At 36.1% G+C, this 22,405-nt stretch overlaps 1 protein-coding gene across 14 annotated transcripts in view; it reads right to left on the bottom strand.

Annotated features, from left to right (window-relative positions):
* Positions 1–22,405, bottom strand: part of CCDC91 (coiled-coil domain containing 91) — a 457,065-nt gene that overhangs the window by 98,162 nt on the left and 336,498 nt on the right. For 13 of the 14 annotated variants that reach the window (XM_049882721.1, XM_049882732.1, XM_049882720.1 and 10 more), the window contains 3 exons: positions 15,809–15,901; positions 15,645–15,713; positions 6,902–7,078 (listed from right to left, as the gene is read on the bottom strand). In XM_049882721.1, the coding sequence (XP_049738678.1) occupies positions 6,902–7,078; positions 15,645–15,713; positions 15,809–15,901 (339 nt within the window). The remainder of the gene's footprint in view (positions 1–6,901; positions 7,079–15,644; positions 15,714–15,808; positions 15,902–22,405) is intronic. The other variant, XM_049882730.1, reaches the window with a different exon arrangement.

Here is a 22,405-nt window from a genome sequence, read left to right as displayed (position 1 = left end):
GTGCCGTAGAGTTGGTTCCAACTCATAGCGACCCTATGCACAACAGAACAAAACACTGCCTGGTCCTGTGCCATCCTTACAAATCGTTGTTACGCCTGAGCTCATTGTTGCAGCCACTGTGTCAATCCACCTCATTGAGGGTCTTCCTCTTTTCTGCTGACCCTGTACTCTGCCAAGCATGATGTCCTTCTCCAGGGACTGATCCCTCCTGACAACATGTCCAAAGTATGTAACACACAGTCTCGCCATCCTTTCTTCTAAGGAGCATTCCGGTTGTACTTCTTCTAAGACAGATTTCTTCGTTCTTTTGGCAGTCCGTGGTATATTCAATATTCTTCGCCAACACCACAATTCAAAGGCGTCAACTCTTCTTTGGTCTTCCTTATTCATTGTCCAGCTTTCACATGCATATGATGCAATTAAAAATACCACAGCTTGGGTCAGGCTCACCTTAGTCTTCGGGGTGACATCTTTGCTCTTCAACAGTTTGAAGAGGTCTTTTGCAGCAGATTTACCCAATGCAATGCATCTTTTGATTTCTTGACTGCTGCTTCCATGGCTGTTGATTGTAGATCCAAGGAAAATGAAATCCTTGACAACTTCGATCTTTTCTCCATTTATCATGATGTTGCTCACTGGTCCAGTTGTGAGGATTTTTGTTTTCTTTACGTTGAGGTGCAATCCATACTGAAGGCTGTGGTCTTTCATCTTCATTAGTAAGTGCTTCGAGCCCTCTTTACTTTCAGCAAGCAAAGTTGTGTCATCCGCATAACGCAGGTTGTTAATGAGTCTTCCTCCAATCTTGGTGCCCCGTTCTTCTTCATATAGTCCAGCTTCTCGGATTATTTGTTCAGCATACAGATTAAATAGGTATGGTGAAAGAATACAACCCTGACGCACACCTTTCCTGACTTGAAACCATGCAGTATCCCCCTGTTCTGTCCGAATGACTGCCTCTTGATCTATGTAAAGGTTCCTCATGAGCACAATTAAGTGTTCTGGAATTCCTATTCTTCGCAGTGTTATCCATAGTTCGTTATGATCCACACAGTTGAATGCCTTTACGTAATCAATAAAACACAGGTAAACATCCTTCTGGTATTCTCTGCTTTCAGCCAGGATCCATCTGACATCAGCAATGATATCCCCCGTTCCACGTCCTCTTCTGAAATCGGCCTCAATTTCTGGCAGTTCCCTGTCGATTTACTGCTGCAGCCGTTTTTGAATGATCTTCAGCAGAATTTTGCTTGCCAGTGATACTAACAATATTGTTTGATAATTTACACATTCTGTTGGATCACCTTTCTTGGGAATAGGCATAAATATGGATCTCTTCCAATCAGTTGGCCAGCAAGCTGTCTTCCATATTTCTTGAACAGACGAGTGAGCACCTCCAGTGCTGCATCTGTTTGTTGAAACATTTCAATTGATATTCCATCAATTCCTGGAGCCTTGTTTTTCACCAATGCCTTCAGAGCAGCTTGGATTTCTTTCTTCAGTGCCTTCGGTTCCTGATCATATGCCACCTCTTGAAATGGTTGAATATCGACTAATTCTTTTTGGTATAATGACTCTGTGTATTCCTTCCATCTTCTTTTGATGCTTCCTGCGTCATTTAATATTTTCCCCATGGAATCCTTCACTATTGCAACTCGAGGCTTGAATTTTTTCTTCAGTTCTTTCAGCTTGAGAAACGCTGAGCATGTTCTCCCCTTTTGGTTTTCCATCTCCAGCTCTTTGCACATGTCATTATAATACTTTATTTTGTCTTCTCGAGGCCCTTTGAAATCTTCTGTTCAGTTCTTTTACTTCATCAATTCTTCCTTTTCCTTTAGCTGCTCAATGCTCAAGAGCAAGTTTCAGAGTCTCCTCTGATATCCATCTTGGTCTTTTCTTTCTTTCCTGTCTTTTCAGTGACCTCTTGCTTTCTTCATGGATGATGTCCTTGATATCATTCCACAACTCCTCTGGTCTGCGGTCACTAGTGTTATAATGCGTCAAATCTATTCTTGAGATGGTCTCTAAACTCAGGTGGGATATACTCAAGGTTGTATTTTGGCTCTCATGGACTTGCTCTGATTTTCTTCAGTTTCAGCTTGAACTTGCATATGAGCAATTGATGGTCTGTTCCACAGTCGGCCCCTGGCCTTGTTCTGACTGATGATACTGAGCTTTTGCATCATCTCTTTCCACAGATGTAGTCAATTTGATTTCTGTGTGTTCCATCTGGTGAGGTCCATGTGTATGGTTGCTGTTTATGTTGGTGAAAGAAGGTATTTGCAATGAAGAAGTCGTTGATCTTGCAAAATTCTATCATTTGATCTCCAGCATTGCTTCTATCACCAAGGCCATATTTTCCAACCACTGATCCTTCTTCTTTGTTTCCAACTTTTGCATTCCAAACGCTAGTAATTATCAATGCATCTTGATTGCATGTTCAATCAATTTCAGACTGCAGCAGCTGATAAAAATCTTCTATTTCTTCATCTTTGGCTCTAGTGGTTGGTGCGTTTATTTGAATAATAGTCGTATTAACTGGTCTTCCTTGTAGGAGTATGGATATTATCCTATCACTGACAGCACTGCACTTTAGGATAGATCTTGAAACGTTCTTTTTGATAATGAATGCAACACCATTCCTCTTCGAGTTGTCATTCCCGGCATAGTAGACTATATGATTGTCCGATTCAAAATGGCCAATACCAGTCCATTTTAGCTCACTAATGCCTAGGATATCGATGTTTATGTGTTCCATTTCATTTTTGACGATTTCCAATTTTCCTAGATTCATACTTCGATACGCAGCTTAACATACACCAATTCAAGAATTTCTACAGGCAAAATTCAGTGTCACTGATTATATTTCTCCAAGTTGTGCAAACACTCTCATCCTCCTTTTCGGAATTGTTCCTACCCCATTATCATAAACTCACTGCTCCTAAGGTTCCTATCTAATCTTTTCCAGTCACTGTTGTCAATCTGATCCCATGTAGATAGTTCTTAAAAGAACAAAATGCTCAAGGCAGACATTATTTGCCGTTAAGCTACACTACTGTTTGCTTTTAAGAAGGCTTCAGGGGATATTTTTGGTTTAAGGTTTAAAGCTTATCTCAGGACAATGGTTTCAGGGATTCATCCAGTCTCCAAGGTTCCAGAAAATCTGGATTCCATGAGAATTTGAAAATGTGTTTGCATTTTTTCTCCTTTTGATTAGGATTATTCTATAGGATCGTTGATTTAAGCGTTCAGTAGTGGTAGCCGAACACCATCCAGTTCTTCTGATCTTACGGCAAAGTAGACTACTGTTCAGAAAGGCAATTAGCCACACATTCCATTTCCCCCGCCTATTCCTGACTCTCCTTCTTTCTCTGTTGCTCCAGGTGAATAGAGAGCAAATATTGTACCTTGGATGGTCACTTGCAAGCTTTTAAGACCCCAGACACTAAGCAATGAACTAGGAGGTAGAACAGAGGCACTGAACGTATCAGGCAACTTAACTAGGATGGCCCATGAAACCATGACCCTAGACCTCCAAATCAGGAAACCAAATCCTATGAGGTGTCTGGTTATACATAAGCAGCCCCAAAAAGTGCTTGTTTTTGTTGTTGATGTTGTAAATATATCTATCACACAGCTTTTATTATTTTACATTTAGCATAATATTTATTTTTCTGAGTGATTTTAATCAGAGGTTTTATTAATTTGCATTTTTCCTTGAGAATTTAGAAAAATATTACTCCTTGTAGGCATATTGTTTTCTAAATTATTCAAATTATTTCTTTTAGTTTATTACAGCATATTTATCTCAGAAAAATCAAAAAAGTCATAATGTTACCATTTACAGGCATATTGTTAGTTTCATTTTACTCTACTGAAATTGGACTGAGAGTTACACCTGGTTTTCAGTAAAAGGCAAAAAATAAAACTACAATAATAAGAAAAACAGAGACAAATGAAGGCCAACAAAGAGACAAATGAAGGCCATCAAAAACTTACAATGATACTAACATGAATCACATTGCATCTGGTGATAGTTTATGTGACAGATACCAAAAAAATCAGCATGTAAAATTTTGCACAACCGACAGATACCAGTTGCGCAAAACTTTACATGCTGATTGGAAATTTACTGGTAGTCTATTTATTATGAGAAAGCCAAAGCAACATGGAAAGATATGTAAACTCTAAACTAACCTATTTTATAATATAATCCACCTTCTTTTAATCTACTTATTTTCAAATGCAGTAAAAAAGAGTGTTACTCAAACTAGAGTCCAATGACCACTGGTATTCCAGAACATTCTCTCAAGATATAAAACATTTTCGCTATTGTGTTTGTATCAGGTGATCCCCCAAAATGTCAGTGATAAAATGTTAATGCAGTGTTCCCCAAACTTGGGGGTTGATGTGAATTTTCTTACTACGAAAGGTGTTCTTCTGCAAAAAAACAGTATACAAACCAAACCTAAAAACATACATAGTGTGGTTTATTTTGTAGTAAACATATACTTTTATGAAAATAAATCTACCACGTGAACCCCTGACCTACTTATTTATCTACCATAATATTAAGTATAATATTATCCCACATAGATACTACATCAGATAAAAACTCATCAACATTAAGCCTGATGATCATTTTCTCTAAGTCGAGGAAAAAGAAATAAGTGGTTTTCTAAAGATAAGAGATTCATAAAATCTTGTGCTCCAAACTTAGTATTTTTTCCTTTTGAATACTATCAGCAAAAAGCCTTCAATCAAAGAATGAAATAAGGTGAATTCGACTAAATTTTACATAGTGATATGCCCACATACCTTGACCATATTTTAGTCATTGGCAGAGCCAACACTTGAAGACATAATAGCTGCATACATTCTAGAAGTGATAAAACAAATCTAGCTATAGATTCATTAAGCCCACTGAACTCCAAGCAGTGGAAATATAAACCTATAAAACTATTGAAAAAGACAGGCAAAGAGAAAAGTTTAAACACACACACAGAAAACGAAAGATCGTTTTCAAAGGGGTAGCAGAGAAACTGAAATCTGACTCTATAACAGCAGTAATGGAAGAGAGAAGACAGTGGGAGGATATCTTAAATACTAAAAGAATATAATGGGCAAGCTAGAATTCTATACCCAGCAAAAAATGTCCTACTGAAAATGAAGGTAAAATAAAGTCATTTTCAAACAAACAAAACCTATAATAGTTTTCAATTAGCGCAAGAGTTGGTAAAGTACAGGCCACAGGTCTCTTTCAATAAATATATTGTAATACAGCCACATCCCTTCACTGCATATTTTTTATGGCTACTTTCACATTACAATAACAGAACTAGGTAGTTGTTACAGAGATAGTATGGCCTGCAAGCTAAATTATGTATGATGTAGGAGTTTACAGAAAATGTTTGCTGATCCCTGCATTAGGAAAATGACATAAAGAGAATGCACTTCAGACTGGGGCAAAATGATCCCAGATGGCCGTTCAGAGATGCAGTAAAAAACGAAGAAAAAAAAGTTATTGTATAATAAATATAAATAAGAATACACTGTATAATTAGTGTAAGGTTTTAAACTATGCAGAATTAGAATTCACAACAATAGTAGCACAAAATTATGGAGAAAGTAAATTGAGTAGAAGAATTCTGATCCTTACATGATCAAGAAGGAAGAAAAAAATATTGATTACCATTACTTTGATAAGCGGGGGGCACATCCTGCAATTTCTAGAGTAATCACAGAAAGAAAAGAATTATAGTATATAACTTCTGAACTACAAGAAAAAACTATTTGGAACATTGAATTTTTTAGAGATTCATCAAGATTAGTTATTGAGCCTATAAGAAACTCTTCTAGATTGTTTGTCCTCAAAGGTTAGTCATTTTAGCAGCATTTATCACTGCATGGTTGAACAACAAACTATAATACATGTGAAAGAAAAACTTTAATGAGTATTTTTTTTGCTTCTTAAGGGAAGATTTATTCAAGTACTGCATTGTACAAATAAAGAAAAGACTAAACCCAAGTAAAACAGAACCTTGCAAATTCAATTACTGATAATTAAATTGAAGTAGAGTTTTGAATTGTGATAAGTTATGAAAAGTTATTTTATCTGTAGGCCATACTTGGTGGTCCATATACATCCCTTAAAATACCATAGCCATTATTTATGATGTACTATATTAATTTTTTTATATTAATAACAAAATAACAAAAATGTGTATATTAATTATTACTAAAAACTAAAGTTTTAGACATACAAATCAGACTTGGAAATTAGATTAAATTAATCATAAAATTAATAATATAGTGTATATTATCTTATATTGATTGTGTTATGTATACGTGTGCTTGTGACAAGGAAAAAACAAGTATGATAAACACAGCCTTAATGTTGTCGTCATGATTAAACCAGGGCTTCAAACCGGTTTGTTCAAGTTTGAGCCCCTGCTGAGAATTTATATTTCTAACAAGTTCCCTTCTAAGAATTTGCGTTTCTAACAAGTTCAGGAAGTTATACATAAGAATCACCTAGGAATCTTATTAAAATGTAGATTCTCACTCACTATATCTAGGGGTGAAAATGCAAATTCTCAGCAGGGAACTTGTTAGAGATGCAAATTCTCAGCAGGGGTTCAGACTGGGACTGAATTGGTTCAAAGCCTGGATTAAACATAAATTTTGATTCTCAATTCTGACAAATAGAGTAAAAGGCAAAAATTATAAGTTACCAAGTTTTCAATATCAGAGCAATGAAAGCACATTAAATATATTAGAAATTATTAGAAAAAAAGGGTAAATAGTGATATGTCCTCTAATGTGTGTTTCAGTAAGATAAAATAATAGTAAGGATACTTGAAAAAGAAAAGGAAGTATTTCCAAAGAGTTACTTTTAACTAACCTGACTTATCTTTCTTTGTTCTTGTATAGACTTTTGAATTTCCTGAGATACTTTCTCTTGGTCTTTTGCATGTTCAGTCTTCCATAATTTCCTTTCTTCGGCATGGGCTTTTTCCAGATGTTTTCTTTCTTCTTCTATAGCTTTTAAAACTGCATCCTGCATTGCTTCTTTCTCAAGCTTTAAAATAAATAATGACCAATTCAAAAAAAAAAAAAAAAGAGTGACTTAGCAATATTTCCTTAAATAAGACACACTTAAGTAAACATCAAAGACATAAGCTTTGATTCCATGGGGTTTGTTCTGACACTGCTGTTTTTAATACATATTTAATAACTGCTATAAAATCAAATCTATTTTTGATTTTTACACAAATAGTACTGTCAATTTTCATGGCATTTCTAAACTTCAAGAAAACCAAGCCCTAGCTAACAGTAGTCAATTTCAAACTGGTCTTGGGATTCCTTTATACTCTTAAAAATTATTTAGTATTCCAAACTGCTTTTATGTAGGATATGTATTTTAACATTTATCATATTAGGATTCAAACCAAGAAATACTTAAAACATTTTTAATTAATTCATTTAAAATTAATAATATTAAATGTATTATACATATTTTATGAAAAATATGTATTTTTTCAAAATGAAAAAAAAAGGCATTGTTTTACATGCTTATAAACCACTTTAATATGTGACTTTATAGCAGACAACTAGATTCTTATCTCTGCCTTCTGTATTACTGTAATCATATGCTTTTTGGTTGAAGTGAGTTAGAATCTATCCCACGGCAACTGGGTATAAAGAAACCTATTAGAAAAGGGAGGAATCAGGAGTCTGGGCCCTAAAAACCCACATGTGATTTTCCAGGCCTGACCACAGGCAATTACAAAGGCTTTACCTGGCAGGCCTCAGGCAGAAAGTTGCCCTCCCCAAGCCGACTTGGTGCCTAGCTAATAAGCCGCTGTCTCTGAAGGGTGTTGTAGCCAAGGGCTCACTCACCTACCCCTGCCCGTGCCCTAGCCATGCTCTTTTGAATATCTGTATCCCTAGCCCAGCCCCTCATTATAGAGGCCTCTTTATCAGTGAGGCCTTCCACAGGCATCTCTGTTGAAGCTTCCTTTCAGGAAAGGGGAAAGGACCTTAATGATGTTTCTCTACTGTGACATAGTACTCAGTACTTCCCACAACTAGCTCTTCCCCTTGCCCTGCTCTTCAGGTCCTGGGGTCCATAAAACCGTAGCGGCCTTTTGTTTGAGGATCCTTTGGCAGGATGATAGTCCAAACATCTGCAATGATCCACCCGACTCTAGCCTGGACAACCTAAAGACTGTTCCTGGGGAAATATGGGAGAAGGAAAGACAGCACACCTTCTTCAGGTTTCTCTTGTTTATACTACTGTAGTAAGTGATTAAAAGCTTGACTGTTCCTTTCATTTTGGCTCACTGTCTTAATCAACTTAGGCACCTGGCAGCTCAGCTCAGTTCTCTCACTCAGCTCTCCTGACAAGAATCATTTAATAGCCTGTTCAGATAATTGTAGATATTCCTTGATTCCACACCAAAACTGAGAGCAATTAGAATGCAGACTGGGACATCTGGAGGACCAGAGAATCAACACCAACATAGCTGTAAAAAAATCAGATAAAAGAATTAAAAAAAATGAAGAAACCCTAAGAATCATGTGGGACTCTATCAAGAAGGATAACCTGTGGGTGATTGGAGTCCCAGAACAGGGAGGGGGGACAGAAAACACAGAGAAAATAGTTGAAGAACTCCTGACAGAAAACTTCCCTGACATCATGAAAGACGAAAGGATATCTATCCAAGATGCTCATCGAATCCCATTTAAGATTGATCCAAAAAGAAAAACACCAAGACATATTATCATCAAACTCACCAAAACCAAAGATAAACAGAAAATTTTAAAAGCAGCCAGGGAGAAAACAAAGGTTTCCTTCAACGGAGAATCAATACGTTCAGACTACTCAGCAGAAACCATGCAGGCAAGAAGGGAATGGGACGACATATACAGAACACTGAAGGAGAAAAACTGCCAGCCAAGGATCATATATCCAGCAAAACTCTCTCTGAAATATGAAGGAGAAATTAAGATATTTACAGACAAACACAAGTTTAGAGAATTTGCAAAAACCAAACCAAAGCTACAAGAAATACTAAAGGATATTGTTTGGTCAGAGAACCAATAATATCAGATATCAGCACAACACAAGGTCACAAAACAGAACGTCCTGATATCAACTCAAATAGGGAAATCACAAAAACAAACAAATTAAGATTAATTAAAAAAAAAAATACACATAACAGGGAATCACGGAAGTCAATAGGTAAAAGATCACAATAATCAAAAAGAGGGACTAAATACAGGTGGCATAGAACTGCCATATGGAGAGTGATACAAGGCGATATAGAACACTACAAGTTAGGTTTTTACTTAGAAAAATAGGGGTAAATAATAAGGTAACCACAAAAAGCTATAACAACTCTATAACTCAAGATAAAAGCCAAGAAAAACGTAACGACTCAACTAACATAAAGTCAAACACTAGGAAAATGAGGATCTCACAATTTACTAAGAAAAACGCCTCAGCACAAAAAAGTATGTGGAAAAATGAAACTGTCAACAACACACATAAAAAGGCATCAAAATGACAGCACTAAAAACTTATTTATCTATAATTACGCTGAATGTAAATGGACTAAATGCACCAATAAAGAGACAGAGAGTCACGGACTGGATAAAGAAACACGATCCGTCTATATGCTGCCTACAAGAGACACACCTTAGACTTAGAGACACAAACAAACTAAAACTCAAAGGATGGAAAAAAATATATCAAGCAAACAATAAGCAAAAAAGAAGAGGAGTAGCAATATTAATTTCTGACAAAATAGACTTTAGACTTAAATCCACCACAAAGGATAAAGAAGGACACTATATAATGATAAAAGGGACAACTGATCAGGAAGACATTACCATATTAAATATTTATGCACCCAATGACAGGGCTGCAAGATACATAAATCAAATTTTAACAGAATTGAAAAGTGAGATAGATACCTCCACAATTATAGTAGGAGACTTCAACACACCACTTTCGGAGAAGGACAGGACATCCAGTAAGAAGCTCAATAGAGACACGGAAGATCTAATTACAACAATCAACCAACTTGACCTCCTTGACTTACACAGAACTCTCCACCCAACTGCTGCAAAATATACTTTTTTTCCTAGTGCACATGGAACATTCTCTAGAATAGACCACATATTAGGTCATAAAACAAACCTTTGCAGACTCCAAAACATCGAAATATTACAAAGCATCTTCTCAGACCACAAGGCAATAAAACTAGAGATCAATAACAGAAAAACTAGGGAAAAGAAATCAAATACTTGGAAAATGAACAACACCCTCCTGAAAAAAGACTGGGTTATAGAAGACATCAAGGAGGGAATAAGGAAATTCATAGAAAGCAATGAGAATGAAAATACTTCCTATCAAAACCTCTGGGACACAGCAAAAGCAGTGCTCAGAGGTCAATTCATATCGATAAATGCACACATAGAAAAAAGAAGAAAGAGCCAAAATCAGAGAACTGTCCCTACAACTTGAACAAATAGAAAGTGAGCAACAAAAGAATCCATCAGGCACCAGAAGAAAACAAAGAATAAAAATTAGAGCTGAACTAAATGAATTAAAAGAACAGAAAAACAATTGAAAGAATTAACAAAGCCAAAAGCTGGTTCTTTGAAAAAATTAACAAAATTGATAAACCATTGGCTAGACTGACTAAAGAAATACAGGAAAGGAAACAAATAACCCGAATAAGAAACGAGAAGGACCACATCACAACAGAACCAAATGAAATTAAAAGAATCATTTCAGATTATTATGAAAAATTGTACTCTAACAAATTTGCAAACCTAGAAGAAATGGATGAATTCCTGGAAAAACACTACCTACCTAAACTAACACATTCAGAAGTAGAACAACTAAATAGACCCATAACAAAAAAAGAGATTGAAACGGTAATCAAAAAACTCCCAACAAAAAAAAGCCCTGGCCCGGATGGCTTCACTGCAGAGTTCTACCAAACTTTCAGAGAAGAGTTAACACCACTACTTCTGAAGGTATTCCAAAGCATAGAAAATGACGGAATACTACCCAACTCATTCTATGAAGCCACCATCTCTCTGATACCAAAACCAGGTAAAGACATTACAAAAAAAGAAAATTACAGACCTATATCCCTCATGAACATAGATGCAAAAATCCTCAACAAAATTCTAGCCAATAGAATCCAACAACACATCAAAAAAATAATACACCATGATCAAGTGGGATTTATACCAGGTATGCAAGGCTGGTTTAATAGCAGAAAAACCATTAATGTAATCCATCACATAAATAAAACAAAAAGACAAAAACCACATGATCTTATCAATTGATGCAGAAAAGGCATTTGACAAAGTCCAACACCCATTTATGATAAAAACTCTTACCAAAATAGGAATTGAAGGAAAATTCCTCAACATAATAAAGGGCATCTATGCAAAGCCAACAGCCAATATCACTCTAAATGGAGAGAACCTGAAAGCATTTCCCTTGAGAACGGGAATCAGACAAGGATGCCCTTTATCACCGCTCTTATTCAACATCGTGCTGGAATTCCTAGCCAGGGCAATTAGGCTAGACAAAGAAATAAAAGGTATCCGGATTGGCAAGGAGGAAGTAAAGTTATCACTATTTGCAGATGACATGATTATATACACAGAAAACCCTAAGGAATCCTCCAGAAACCTACTGAAACTAATAGAAGAGTTTGGCAGAGTCTCAGGTTATAAAATAAACATACAAAAATCACTTGGATTCCTCTACATCAACAAAAAGAACACCGAAGAGGAAATAACCAAATCAATACCATTCACAGTAGCCCCCAAGAAGATAAGATACTTAGGAATAAATCTTACCAAGGATGTAAAAGACCTATACAAAGAAAACTACAAAGCTCTACTACAAGAAATTCAAAAGGACATACTTAAGTGGAAAAACATACCTTGCTCATGGATAGGAAGACTTAACATAGTAAAAATGTCTATTCTACCAAAAGCCATCTATACATTTAACGCACTTCCAATCCAAATTCCAATGTCATATTTTAAGGGGATAGAGAAACAAATCACCAATTTCATATGGAAGGGAAAGAAGCCCCGGATAAGCAAAGCATTACTGAAAAAGAAGAAGAAAGTGGGAGGCCTCACTCTACCTGATTTCAGAACCTATTATACAGCCACAGTAGTCAAAACAGCCTGGTACTGGTACAACAACAGGCACATAGACCAACAAAACAGAATTGAGAACCCAGACATAGATCCATCCACGTATGAGCAGCTGATATTTGACAAAGGACCAGTGTCAATTAATTGGGGAAAAGACAGCCTTTTTAACAAATGGTGCTGGCATAACTGGATATCCATTTGCAAAAAAATGAAACAGGACCCATACCTTACACCATGCACAAAAACTAACTCCAAGTGGATCAAAGACCTAAACATAAAGACTAAAACGATAAACATCATGGAAGAAAAAATTGGGACAAACCTAGGAGCCCTAATACAAGGCATAAACAGAATACAAAACATTACCAAAAATGATGAAGAGAAACCCGATAACTGGGAGCTCCTAAAAATCAAACACCTATGCTCATCTAAAGACTTCACCAAAAGAGTAAAAAGACCACCTACAGACTGGGAAAGAATTTTCAGCTATGACATCTCCGACCAGCGCCTGATCTCTAAAATCTACATGATTCTGTCAAAACTCAACCACAAAAAGACAAACAACCCAATCAAAAAGTGGGCAAAGGATATGAACACACATTTCACTAAAGAAGATATTCAGGCAGCCAACAGATACATGAGAAAATGCTCTCGATCATTAGCCATTAGAGAAATGCAAATTAAAACTACGATGAGATTCCATCTCACTCCAACAAGGCTGGCATTAATGCAAAAAACACAAAATAATAAATGTTGGAGAGGCTGCGGAGAGATTGGAACTCTTATACACTGCTGGTGGGAATGTAAAATGGTACAACCACTTTGGAAATCTATCTGGCGTTATCTTAAACAGTTAGAAATAGAACTACCATACAACCCAGAAATCCCACTCCTCGGGATATACCCTAGAGATACAAGAGCCTTCACACAAACAGATATATGCACACCCATGTTTATTGCAGCTCTGTTTACAATAGCAAAAAGATGGAAGCAACCAAGATGTCCATCAACGGATGAATGGGTAAATAAATTGTGGTATATTCACACAATGGAATACTACACATCGATAAAGAACAGTGACGAATCTGTGAAACATTTCATAACATGGAGGAACCTGGAAGGCATTATGCTGAGCGAAATTAGTCAGAGGCAAAAGGACAAATATTGTATAAGACCACTATTACAAGATCTTGAGAAATAGTAAACCTGAGAAGAAGACATACTTTTGTGGTTACGAGGGGGGGAGGGAGGGAGGGAGGGAGGGAGAGGGTTTTTTATTGATTAATCAGTAGATAAGAACTGCTTTAGGTGAAGGGAAAGACAACACTCAATACATGGAAGGTCAGCTCAATTGGACTGGACCAAAAGCAAAGAAGTTTCCGGGATAAAATGAATGCTTCAAAGGTCAGCGGAGCAAGGGCGGGGGTCTGGGGAACATGGTTTGCGGGGACTTCTAAGTCAATTGGCAAAATAATTCTATTATGAAATCATTCTGCATCCCACTTTGAAATGTGGCGTCTGGGGTCTTAAATGCTAACAAGCGGCCATCTAAGATGCTGCAATTGGTCTCAACCCACCTGGAGCAAAGGAAAATGAAGAACACCAAGGCCACACGACAACTAAGAGCCCAAGAGACAGAAAGGGCCACATGAACCAGAGACCTACATCATCCTGAGACCAGAAGAACTAGTTGGTGCCCGGCCACAATCGATGACTGCCCTGACAGGGAGCACAGCAGAGGACCCCTGAGGGAGCAGGAGATCAGTGGGATACAGACCCCAAATTCTCATAAAAAGACCAAACTTAATGGTCTGACTGAGACTAGAGGAATCCCGGCGGCCATGGTCCCCAGACCTTCTGTTGGCACAGGACAGGAACCATCCCCGAAGATAACTCATCAGACATGAAAGGGACTGGTCAGCGGGTGGGAGAGAGACGCTGATGAAGAGTGAGCTAATTATATCAGGTGGACACTTGAGATTCTGTTGGCAACTCCTGTCTGGAGGGGGGATAGAGAGAGAGGGAAGCCGGCAAAATTGTCACGAAAGGAGAGACTGAAAGGGCTGACTCAAGAGGGGGAGAGCAAGTGGGAGTAGGGAGTGAGATGTATGTAAACTTATATGTGACAGACTGATTGGATTTGTAAACGTTCACTTGAAGCTTAATAAAAGTTAATAAAAAAAAAATATGAAAAAAAACAAGCGGTAGTTTCTTACAATTACAATGTAGAAAATGAAATCACAGCAATGAGGTATTTAGGTTATAATACTTCCTGATTTAACATACTTTTATTTAAAAAAAATTGATCCACCAAGTTACCTATCTCCTCCAGATGTTGATACATTTACCGTAACAACAATAAAAAACACATTCATTAATATCATCATCAGTTTCACTGGAAAAGTCTTTAAGTACTGGAAAGACTTCTGATGCATTCTATTAATTCTTTCCCTGCCTCTAGGCTTTGTTGTCTCTAATTTCCCAAAAATGAATGTTAGTTATCATTATGTCACACACACACCCAGTGCCATCGAGTTGATTCCGACTCATAGCGACCCTACAGGACAGAGTAGTACTGCCCCATAGAGTTTCCAAGGAGCGCCAGGCAGGCCTGAACTGCCGACCCTTTGTTAGCAGCCATAGCACTTAACCACTACGCCACCAGGGTTTCCATTATGTCACACCTATGCTCAATTATGCTCAAAAATTTCAGTTTGTCTCCCTTACCTAGAGAATAAAATCCAATCTCACAATTCAGAATGCTAGCCAGCTTCAAGCTCATTTCAAAAGTAATTTATTGCTTAAAAACTTCTACGATATGAACATAAAACCTACACATGCATAATAATTTAATACATCCCTCCTTGCCTTATTGGCATATATGTAATATTTTTCCTACCTGGATGTAAATTTCTTAAGAAAAAGGCAAAATTCCGAGTCATATATGAACTCCTAACTCTGGTATAGTGATTGGCACATATAAGACCATCAGTATTTGTTTACTAAATTTTAAATCCACAACACAAAAGCTAGTGCTATATATTTATTTGTTGGTACGTGTATACCTAGTATCTATGAATACACTACTTAGAGAGATGCTTTTTAAGTTGGCTTTAAAAAAATCACATTATCTTGATGAATGTAAATATACATACACACATTTTCTTGACAAGAATCTATCATTAAGTAGTGGACATTAGTGTGTCTCAACATACATATTTTAATAAGTAATTCATAATCTATATTGTAACCATTTCATTACCATCATAATCTGGTACCGTGAATTTAATAAGAATATGAATAGTTTCCTAAATGTAAGAGGAAGAATAAGAAAAAGAAAAAAACAAACCTAATTTTTCTGGAATGGAACTTCACACTAAAAAAAGCTGAACTTAGCTTTTAATACCACTACTTACAAAGAAGCCCATTATTACACATGGAAATACCTTTGCAGCAGATACTAATGCCTCTTTATTTCGTTGCCTTTCTTCCTCCAAACATTTTTCTAATATTTCCTGTAAATGATAAGACAGGTGGGTAGAAACTAAATGTATCAAGCGAGGTAAAAGAAGATATTCTTTCCACATTCTAAGCACGCTTAAAATATTACCTTCTGTTCTTGAGACTGCTCAATCAAAGCTTCCTTTATTTTTTCTTTTAACAGTTCCTTCTCTGTATCTAGTATTTCAAGGAGTCTCTGATGCTACAAAGAAAGATAAGCGAATTATGATTATGACTCTGATACAGATAACCTAACAACAAGGAGTACAGCTGGTGGAATTCAAATGCCTGGAAGTACTAAGCAGTGATTAGAGAAAACAATGGGAAGTTCGCTAAAATGAAGGCTTAGGAGTTAAAAAACACTGAATTCATCTTTCTTCTACCAGCCAAGACACATTTTTAGCCCCCAGACTCAACAAAGTATACGATATAAAACCTAACCAAACAATAACTACTCCAAATTGGAAAACGAATCAGAAAATGATGTCTTTTCTCAAAACTAAATTTAGAAAAAAACTACTCACTAAAATGATTATTAGCTTGCAGAAACTGAAGCAATCAGATGGTAACTGAAAAAAAACCCTGAAAACTATCATACTAGATTATTTGTGTTTCTAGGAAAGTGATATTGAAGAATGGAAGATTTTTTAGTTATTGTTCTTATGCCAAGATTTTACCAGTTTCTAAAAATGAAACTATAAAAGCAGTCAAAGGAATATGGTAATGATAAGTAACATGAAAGGGTACAGAGTTCATGGATTTATTTTTATTTCAATATGCTAATGAAAAAGTACACAGAACCATCAGCCAATTATCATGGACTAGGTACTCAGAATTTGAATAGAGTTTTCTAAGAAAATACAAGTTTTTTAGCCCCAATATCCCCAATATAGATGAGCTTGGTACTTTTTTGGTACATATTAAGTCTCATGTGGAAACAAACTCCAAAAGAAAATATATGTTGTACTCACACAGATTTCTCAATCAGTTAACTAAAAGCAAATGAGTTATTTTCTCAGATATAGAATGCTTTTTATATACAAGTCTCCTTTAAATAGGAACTTATTCTGATACCCAATATTTTAAAATAGATCTATGTCTTTCAGAGTTGTTCTAATTTAAAACATATTTTAGGCAGGCAGTCTACACTGACAGTAAGTGACCAAACAGTTCATGTCTAGTTAAAATAATCTATTATTCCTGTTTTAAATTATAATATTACTTTTTATCTATGTTTTTCAAGAATAAGAAAAATCACATGAAAGATGTGGTTTTTCCTTAAAAACAAATCCAAACTGTGATACAAATCATGAAATGATTATGAGAAGTTATTGGTACCATATGAATTTGTGAAAGGCAGCTGACTAACAAATAAGTATACTTACCACATGATGTATAATAACTGGGATCTCAATTTTGCATTCTATTTAAATAATATTTAAGTATAATAGATGCATATATCATTTCATAGGATCAGAAATAATACCTAATCCTATTTAAAATACTCACACTGGGAAATACGCAAAGACATATACCATGAAAACAGTTGGACTTAAAAATCATAAATGTAATTCTCATATGAGACTGAAATATTCTATTTAGGCTTGGGGGGTAGTTAAACATAACAAACATAGAACTAATTAAAATTTCTGGAATTAAGGTACACATTAAAATTTTCAATGAGTCATTAATAATTTTGAAACTAGTTCTCCTTAAAAGAACTATTACGTTAATAAGTCAGACTAATGGAAACATTAATTAATCATAAGAAGGCCAAGTTTCTCCAGAGGTTCGATGAGAACTAAAGTCAAAAACGGAACATTTTCTCAAATGACCATTCAATGTTTAGAAAATTCATTCTTGAATGTCATTTCTTAATTTTGACAGTGAGCTAAAATAGGAGACTATTATTGAGCTTGTATTTGCACAAATAAACATGAAATCACTGAAAGAAGAATCCTACTTACAATATATGTTAAATAAAATCATTGATCTACTTAAAAGAAAATACAGTTAGGTTACTGGCTTTTCTCTTACAGATAATATAGATAATAATATTTGGCTTTTTTTTTTTTTGAGCACTTTTAAAGTGTCATGGCTCCATATTAAGCCCACACAACAAACTGCTGAAGCAGGCACTATTCTTCCTCATTTTCAGATGAATAATCAGAGATTGCAGGAGTATAGGGTCGCTATGAGTCGGAACTGACTTGATGGCAATGATTTTTCTTTTTTAAGTAACTTGCCAGGTCTCTGATGAATCACTTCAGCAATAGTCATATCAATATACTCATTTTCAGAAGTAGTAATTACCTAATAACTAAAAAATCTCCAGCGTTACCTAGTTATTACCTAGTAATTGTTGTTGTTGTTAGGTACCATCAAGTCGGTTCTAACTTGGTGACCCTATAATAGGTACAACAAAACGAAACACTGCCCAGTCCTGCACCATCCTCACAATAGTTGCTGTGTTTGAGCCCACTGGTACAGCCACTGCATCAACCATCTCACAGGGTCTTCTTCCTCTTTTTCATGACTCTCTACTCTACCAAGCATGATGATGTCCTTCTCCAGGGACTGGTCCCTCCTGATGATATGTCCAAAGTACGAAAGATAAAGTAGTAATTAGAAGGTAGATAACACAAACACTTTGTCAGGTAAGTTTCATTTTCATCTAGCTTTAGTAGAATTTGACTAATCTCTGCTCCTAATTCTTTTCTTTTCAGATTAATACTAATATAATTTGCTGAAAAAATATCATTTGAATTTAGACGAGATGATTCAGAAAGATGCTAAAAAAAAGTTTAGGTCTTAAAATTAAGCACAGTTCCTTTATAAAGTGAATAATCCACAGTGGTTAATCAAGAATCACATAAAGTTCAATAAAACATACTTTTTTTTTTTGTAAAAGTGGCATATACTCATTGTAAAAAATGTTAAGAAGTAAAAATTACCAGTCCCGTTATGCAAAGAAAATCACTGATAGCATTTAGAAAACTTCATCGTTTGTATCTATGCTTTCTGCCTTTCCTCTCTGTGTATGTAAACATATAGATTTATATAAACATTTTATAAAATGAGTTTATAAGTACTGTTCCAATTTGTTTTTTCAGAACACTTAATTATGTTCATGAGGAACCTGTACGTAGACCAAGAGGCAGTCGTTCGAACAGAACAAGGGGATATTGTGTGGTTTAATATCAGAAAAGCTGCACATCAGGGCTGTATCCTTTTATCACACTTATTCAATCTGTATGCTGAGCAAATAATGTGAGAAACTGGACTATATGAAAAAGAATGCGACATGCCATCAGGATTGGAGGAAGACTCATTGACAACCTGTGACATGCAGATGACACAACCTTTCCTGATGAAAGCGAAGATGACTTGGAGCACTTATTGATGAAGATCAAAGACTACAGCCTTCAATATGGATTACAACTCAACATAAAGAAAATAAAAAATCCTCACAACTGGACCAATAAGCAACATCACGATAAACGAGAAAAAACTTGTCAAGGATTTCATTGCACTTGGATCCACAATCAACACCCATGGAAGCAGCAGTTAAGAAATCAAATGATATACTGCATTGGGCAAATCTGCTGCAAAAAGACCTACAAAGTGTTAAAAACGCAAAGGTGTCATTTTGTGGACTAAGATATGCCTGACCCAGGCCATGATATTTTCAGTCACCTCATATTCACGCAAAAACTGGACAATGAATAAGAAAGACTGAAGAAGAGCTGATGTCTTTGAATTATGGTGTTGGCAAAGAATATTTAATATACCATGGACTGACTGCCAGAAGAACAAACAAATTTGTCAGGCAAGTAATACAGCTTGAATGCTTCTTAGAGCAAGGATGGCGAGACTTCATCTCACATAGTGGACATGTTATCAGGAGGGACCAGTCCCTGGAGAAGGACATCATGCTTGGTAAAGTAGAGGATGAGTGAAAAAGAGGAAGACCCTTAACGAGATGGACTGGCACAGTGGTTTCAACAATGGGCTCAAACATAACAACTGTGAAGATGGCGCAGGACCAGGCAGTGTTTCATTCTGTTGTACACAGGGTTGCTCTCAGTCGGAAATGACTTGACAGCACCTAACAACACAACAATTTGCTTTTTGAGCTCAAAAGTAGAGTGTTGCTCTCTTCCTATGTAAATATAACCCTACACTATTATTTTTCTTTTGTTAAATTCATTATTTATTTTGTTGTTTTTATCACTCCTATTTATAGACATTTGTTTTTTCCAATTTTTCCCTTTAAAAAAATCTTGAACTTTGTGCACACATTTTTTGTGAACTTGTACAATTACAGCCTTATGAGAAACTCCTAGGGACAGTATGAACAGGATGGGGATTGTGCATGTCTTAAATTTTGATGCATACTCTCAAACTGTACTCCAGAAGGAGAACAGATCACATCAGTATTAACAACAGCAGGACAATGGACAGGTCGACTGTCCCAGAGAACAGAATCAAGGGCTGCCAGATCAGCTAACCAAGGAAATTGTTCCATTCTCAGGAAAGAAATCTTTGCTGTTCTTGCCTAGTGATATGCTATTTGCTACAGAACAATCACTGCCGTGTACTTCACCATTCTCCCCTTATACAAACGGAATTTTTGTTGCAATTATTCTGTTTCTTCTCTTTATGAATTAATCAATTATATTTTTTGAGGGGTGGGAGTTCTACTACTTCTACATTCTATTTCTTCAAAGTTCCTTTTTATTTGTTTGCTTGAGTCAGTAATTTTATCTTTTGAGATGTCAATCCAATGTTTGGTAATCTTTTTCTGTCTATTCATATTTAAACTTCAGGTATAAAAATTTAAATTGGAAATTCTGTGTATGTGGATGGGCTTCACACTGGGCACAAAATGTAATGCATTCACTTTTTCATGGTGGTGGTGGTAGTGGTGGGATTCCTGAACATCGGTTTTATAAGTATTTTCTCTTGGGCCAGTCTTTTTGCCTAGAAAAAAAAAAAAAAATCCCCAATCTCCTAACTGGTGCCATAACCCAAACATCCAGCATTCTAAGAGTGAGGTAGGGTGAGAGGACTGGAGAGCTCACTGTTCAGTAATGGACTAGTTTAAATCTCCTTGCTTTCAGTTCCTTACCTTATTCCAGCCCTTGAGGAGTTTAGAGATTCTCTGGTTCGATTTCTCATCTGTTCTGTTAGGGTGTAAAAGTTGTTTCCTAGCTAAGAATGGTCTACAAGGTGTCTGGAAACTTAACTGCACATCACCTGGTCTATTAACTATTCCTTCGGTTTTCAGAGCTATACAGGACATCCAAGAAGTCCTGGTGATGCAATGGTTAAGCACTCGGCTGCTAATCGAACGGTCAGCGGTTCAAACCTAAGAGTCACTCCACCTCCACCAAAGGCCTGGTGATCTGCTCCCATAAAGATTATAGCCTAGAAAACCCCATGTGGAAGTTCTACTCTGCCACTTGGGGTCACTATGAGTCGGAGTCAACTTGATGGCATGTTAACACCAAAGGACTGCCACCACCAGGGGTTCTCTGTTGTGCTTCCTATCAGGGCAGTCATCGGTTGTGGCCGGGCACCATCTAGTTCTTCTGGTCTCAGGATGACATGAGAATCTAGTTCATGTGGCCTTTTCTGTCTCTTGGGCTCATAATTATCTTCTTGAGGGCTACTGTGAATGATATTGATTTGGTGATTTCCTCTTCGATGTTCTTTTTGTTGATGTAGAGGAATCCAAGTGATTTTTGTATGTTTATCTTATAACCTGAAACTCTGCTGAACTCTTCTATTAGTTTCGGTAGTTTTCCGGAGGATTCCTTAGGGTTTTCTGTGTATAAGATCATGTCATCTGCAAATAGAGATAATTTTACTTCTTCCTTGCCAATCCGGATGCCATTTATTTCTTTGTCTAGCCTACTTGCTCTGGCTAGGACCTCTAGCATAATGTTGAATAAGAGCAGTGATAAAGGGCATCCTTGTCTGCTTCCTGTTCTCAAGGGAAATGATATCAGGCTCTCTCCATTGAGAATGATGTTGGCTGTTGTCTTGTATAGGTGCCCTTTATTATGTTGAGGAATTGTCCTTCAATTCCTATTTTGTTGAAAGTTTTTATCATGAATGGGTGTTGGGCTTTGTCAAATGCCTTTTCTGCATCAATTGATAAGATCATGTGGTTTTTGTCTTTTGTTTTATTTATATGGTGGATTACATTAATGGTTTTTCTAATGTTGAACCAACCTTGCATACCTGGTATAAATCCCACTTCAAATCACTAATTTTTAATGAAGAAACAACTTAAGCAAGTTAGACCTTCCTAAACTTCCACTGATTTCTGTTTGCTTTGTTTTTCTTTTTTTAATGTAAGTAAAGTTAATAATGCCAACCTCACAGTGTTGTGAGAAATCAATAATGTATATAATGTGGCTGGTATTTAAAAATGTTAACTAGACTTCCCGCTGGACAGTTGATAAAATGATGAAGTTTGCTTAACAAAAAGAATTTTATTTATAAGTAAAATATTAGTTGTCACTCAAAACTGAAGAGCTCAGAAGCAATAACAATATATATTTTCAATAATAAAGGCTAGAAAAATAATTTTTCAAAGTATCTCACCAAAATATAAAGTGATAACCTTTATAACCCAAGCCATTTTAGTGGATATTATTAAACAGTAGATCTTAAGATGAGAGTTTTAATCCTGTTG

The sequence above is a fragment of the Elephas maximus genome, chromosome 4 (genome assembly GCF_024166365.1).
Source record: "Elephas maximus indicus isolate mEleMax1 chromosome 4, mEleMax1 primary haplotype, whole genome shotgun sequence".
In the NCBI taxonomy this organism is placed as follows: Eukaryota; Metazoa; Chordata; class Mammalia; order Proboscidea; family Elephantidae; genus Elephas; species Elephas maximus.
Note: the sequence above shows the minus strand (reverse complement) of the source record. Positions and strands in the feature narration are given on the sequence as shown.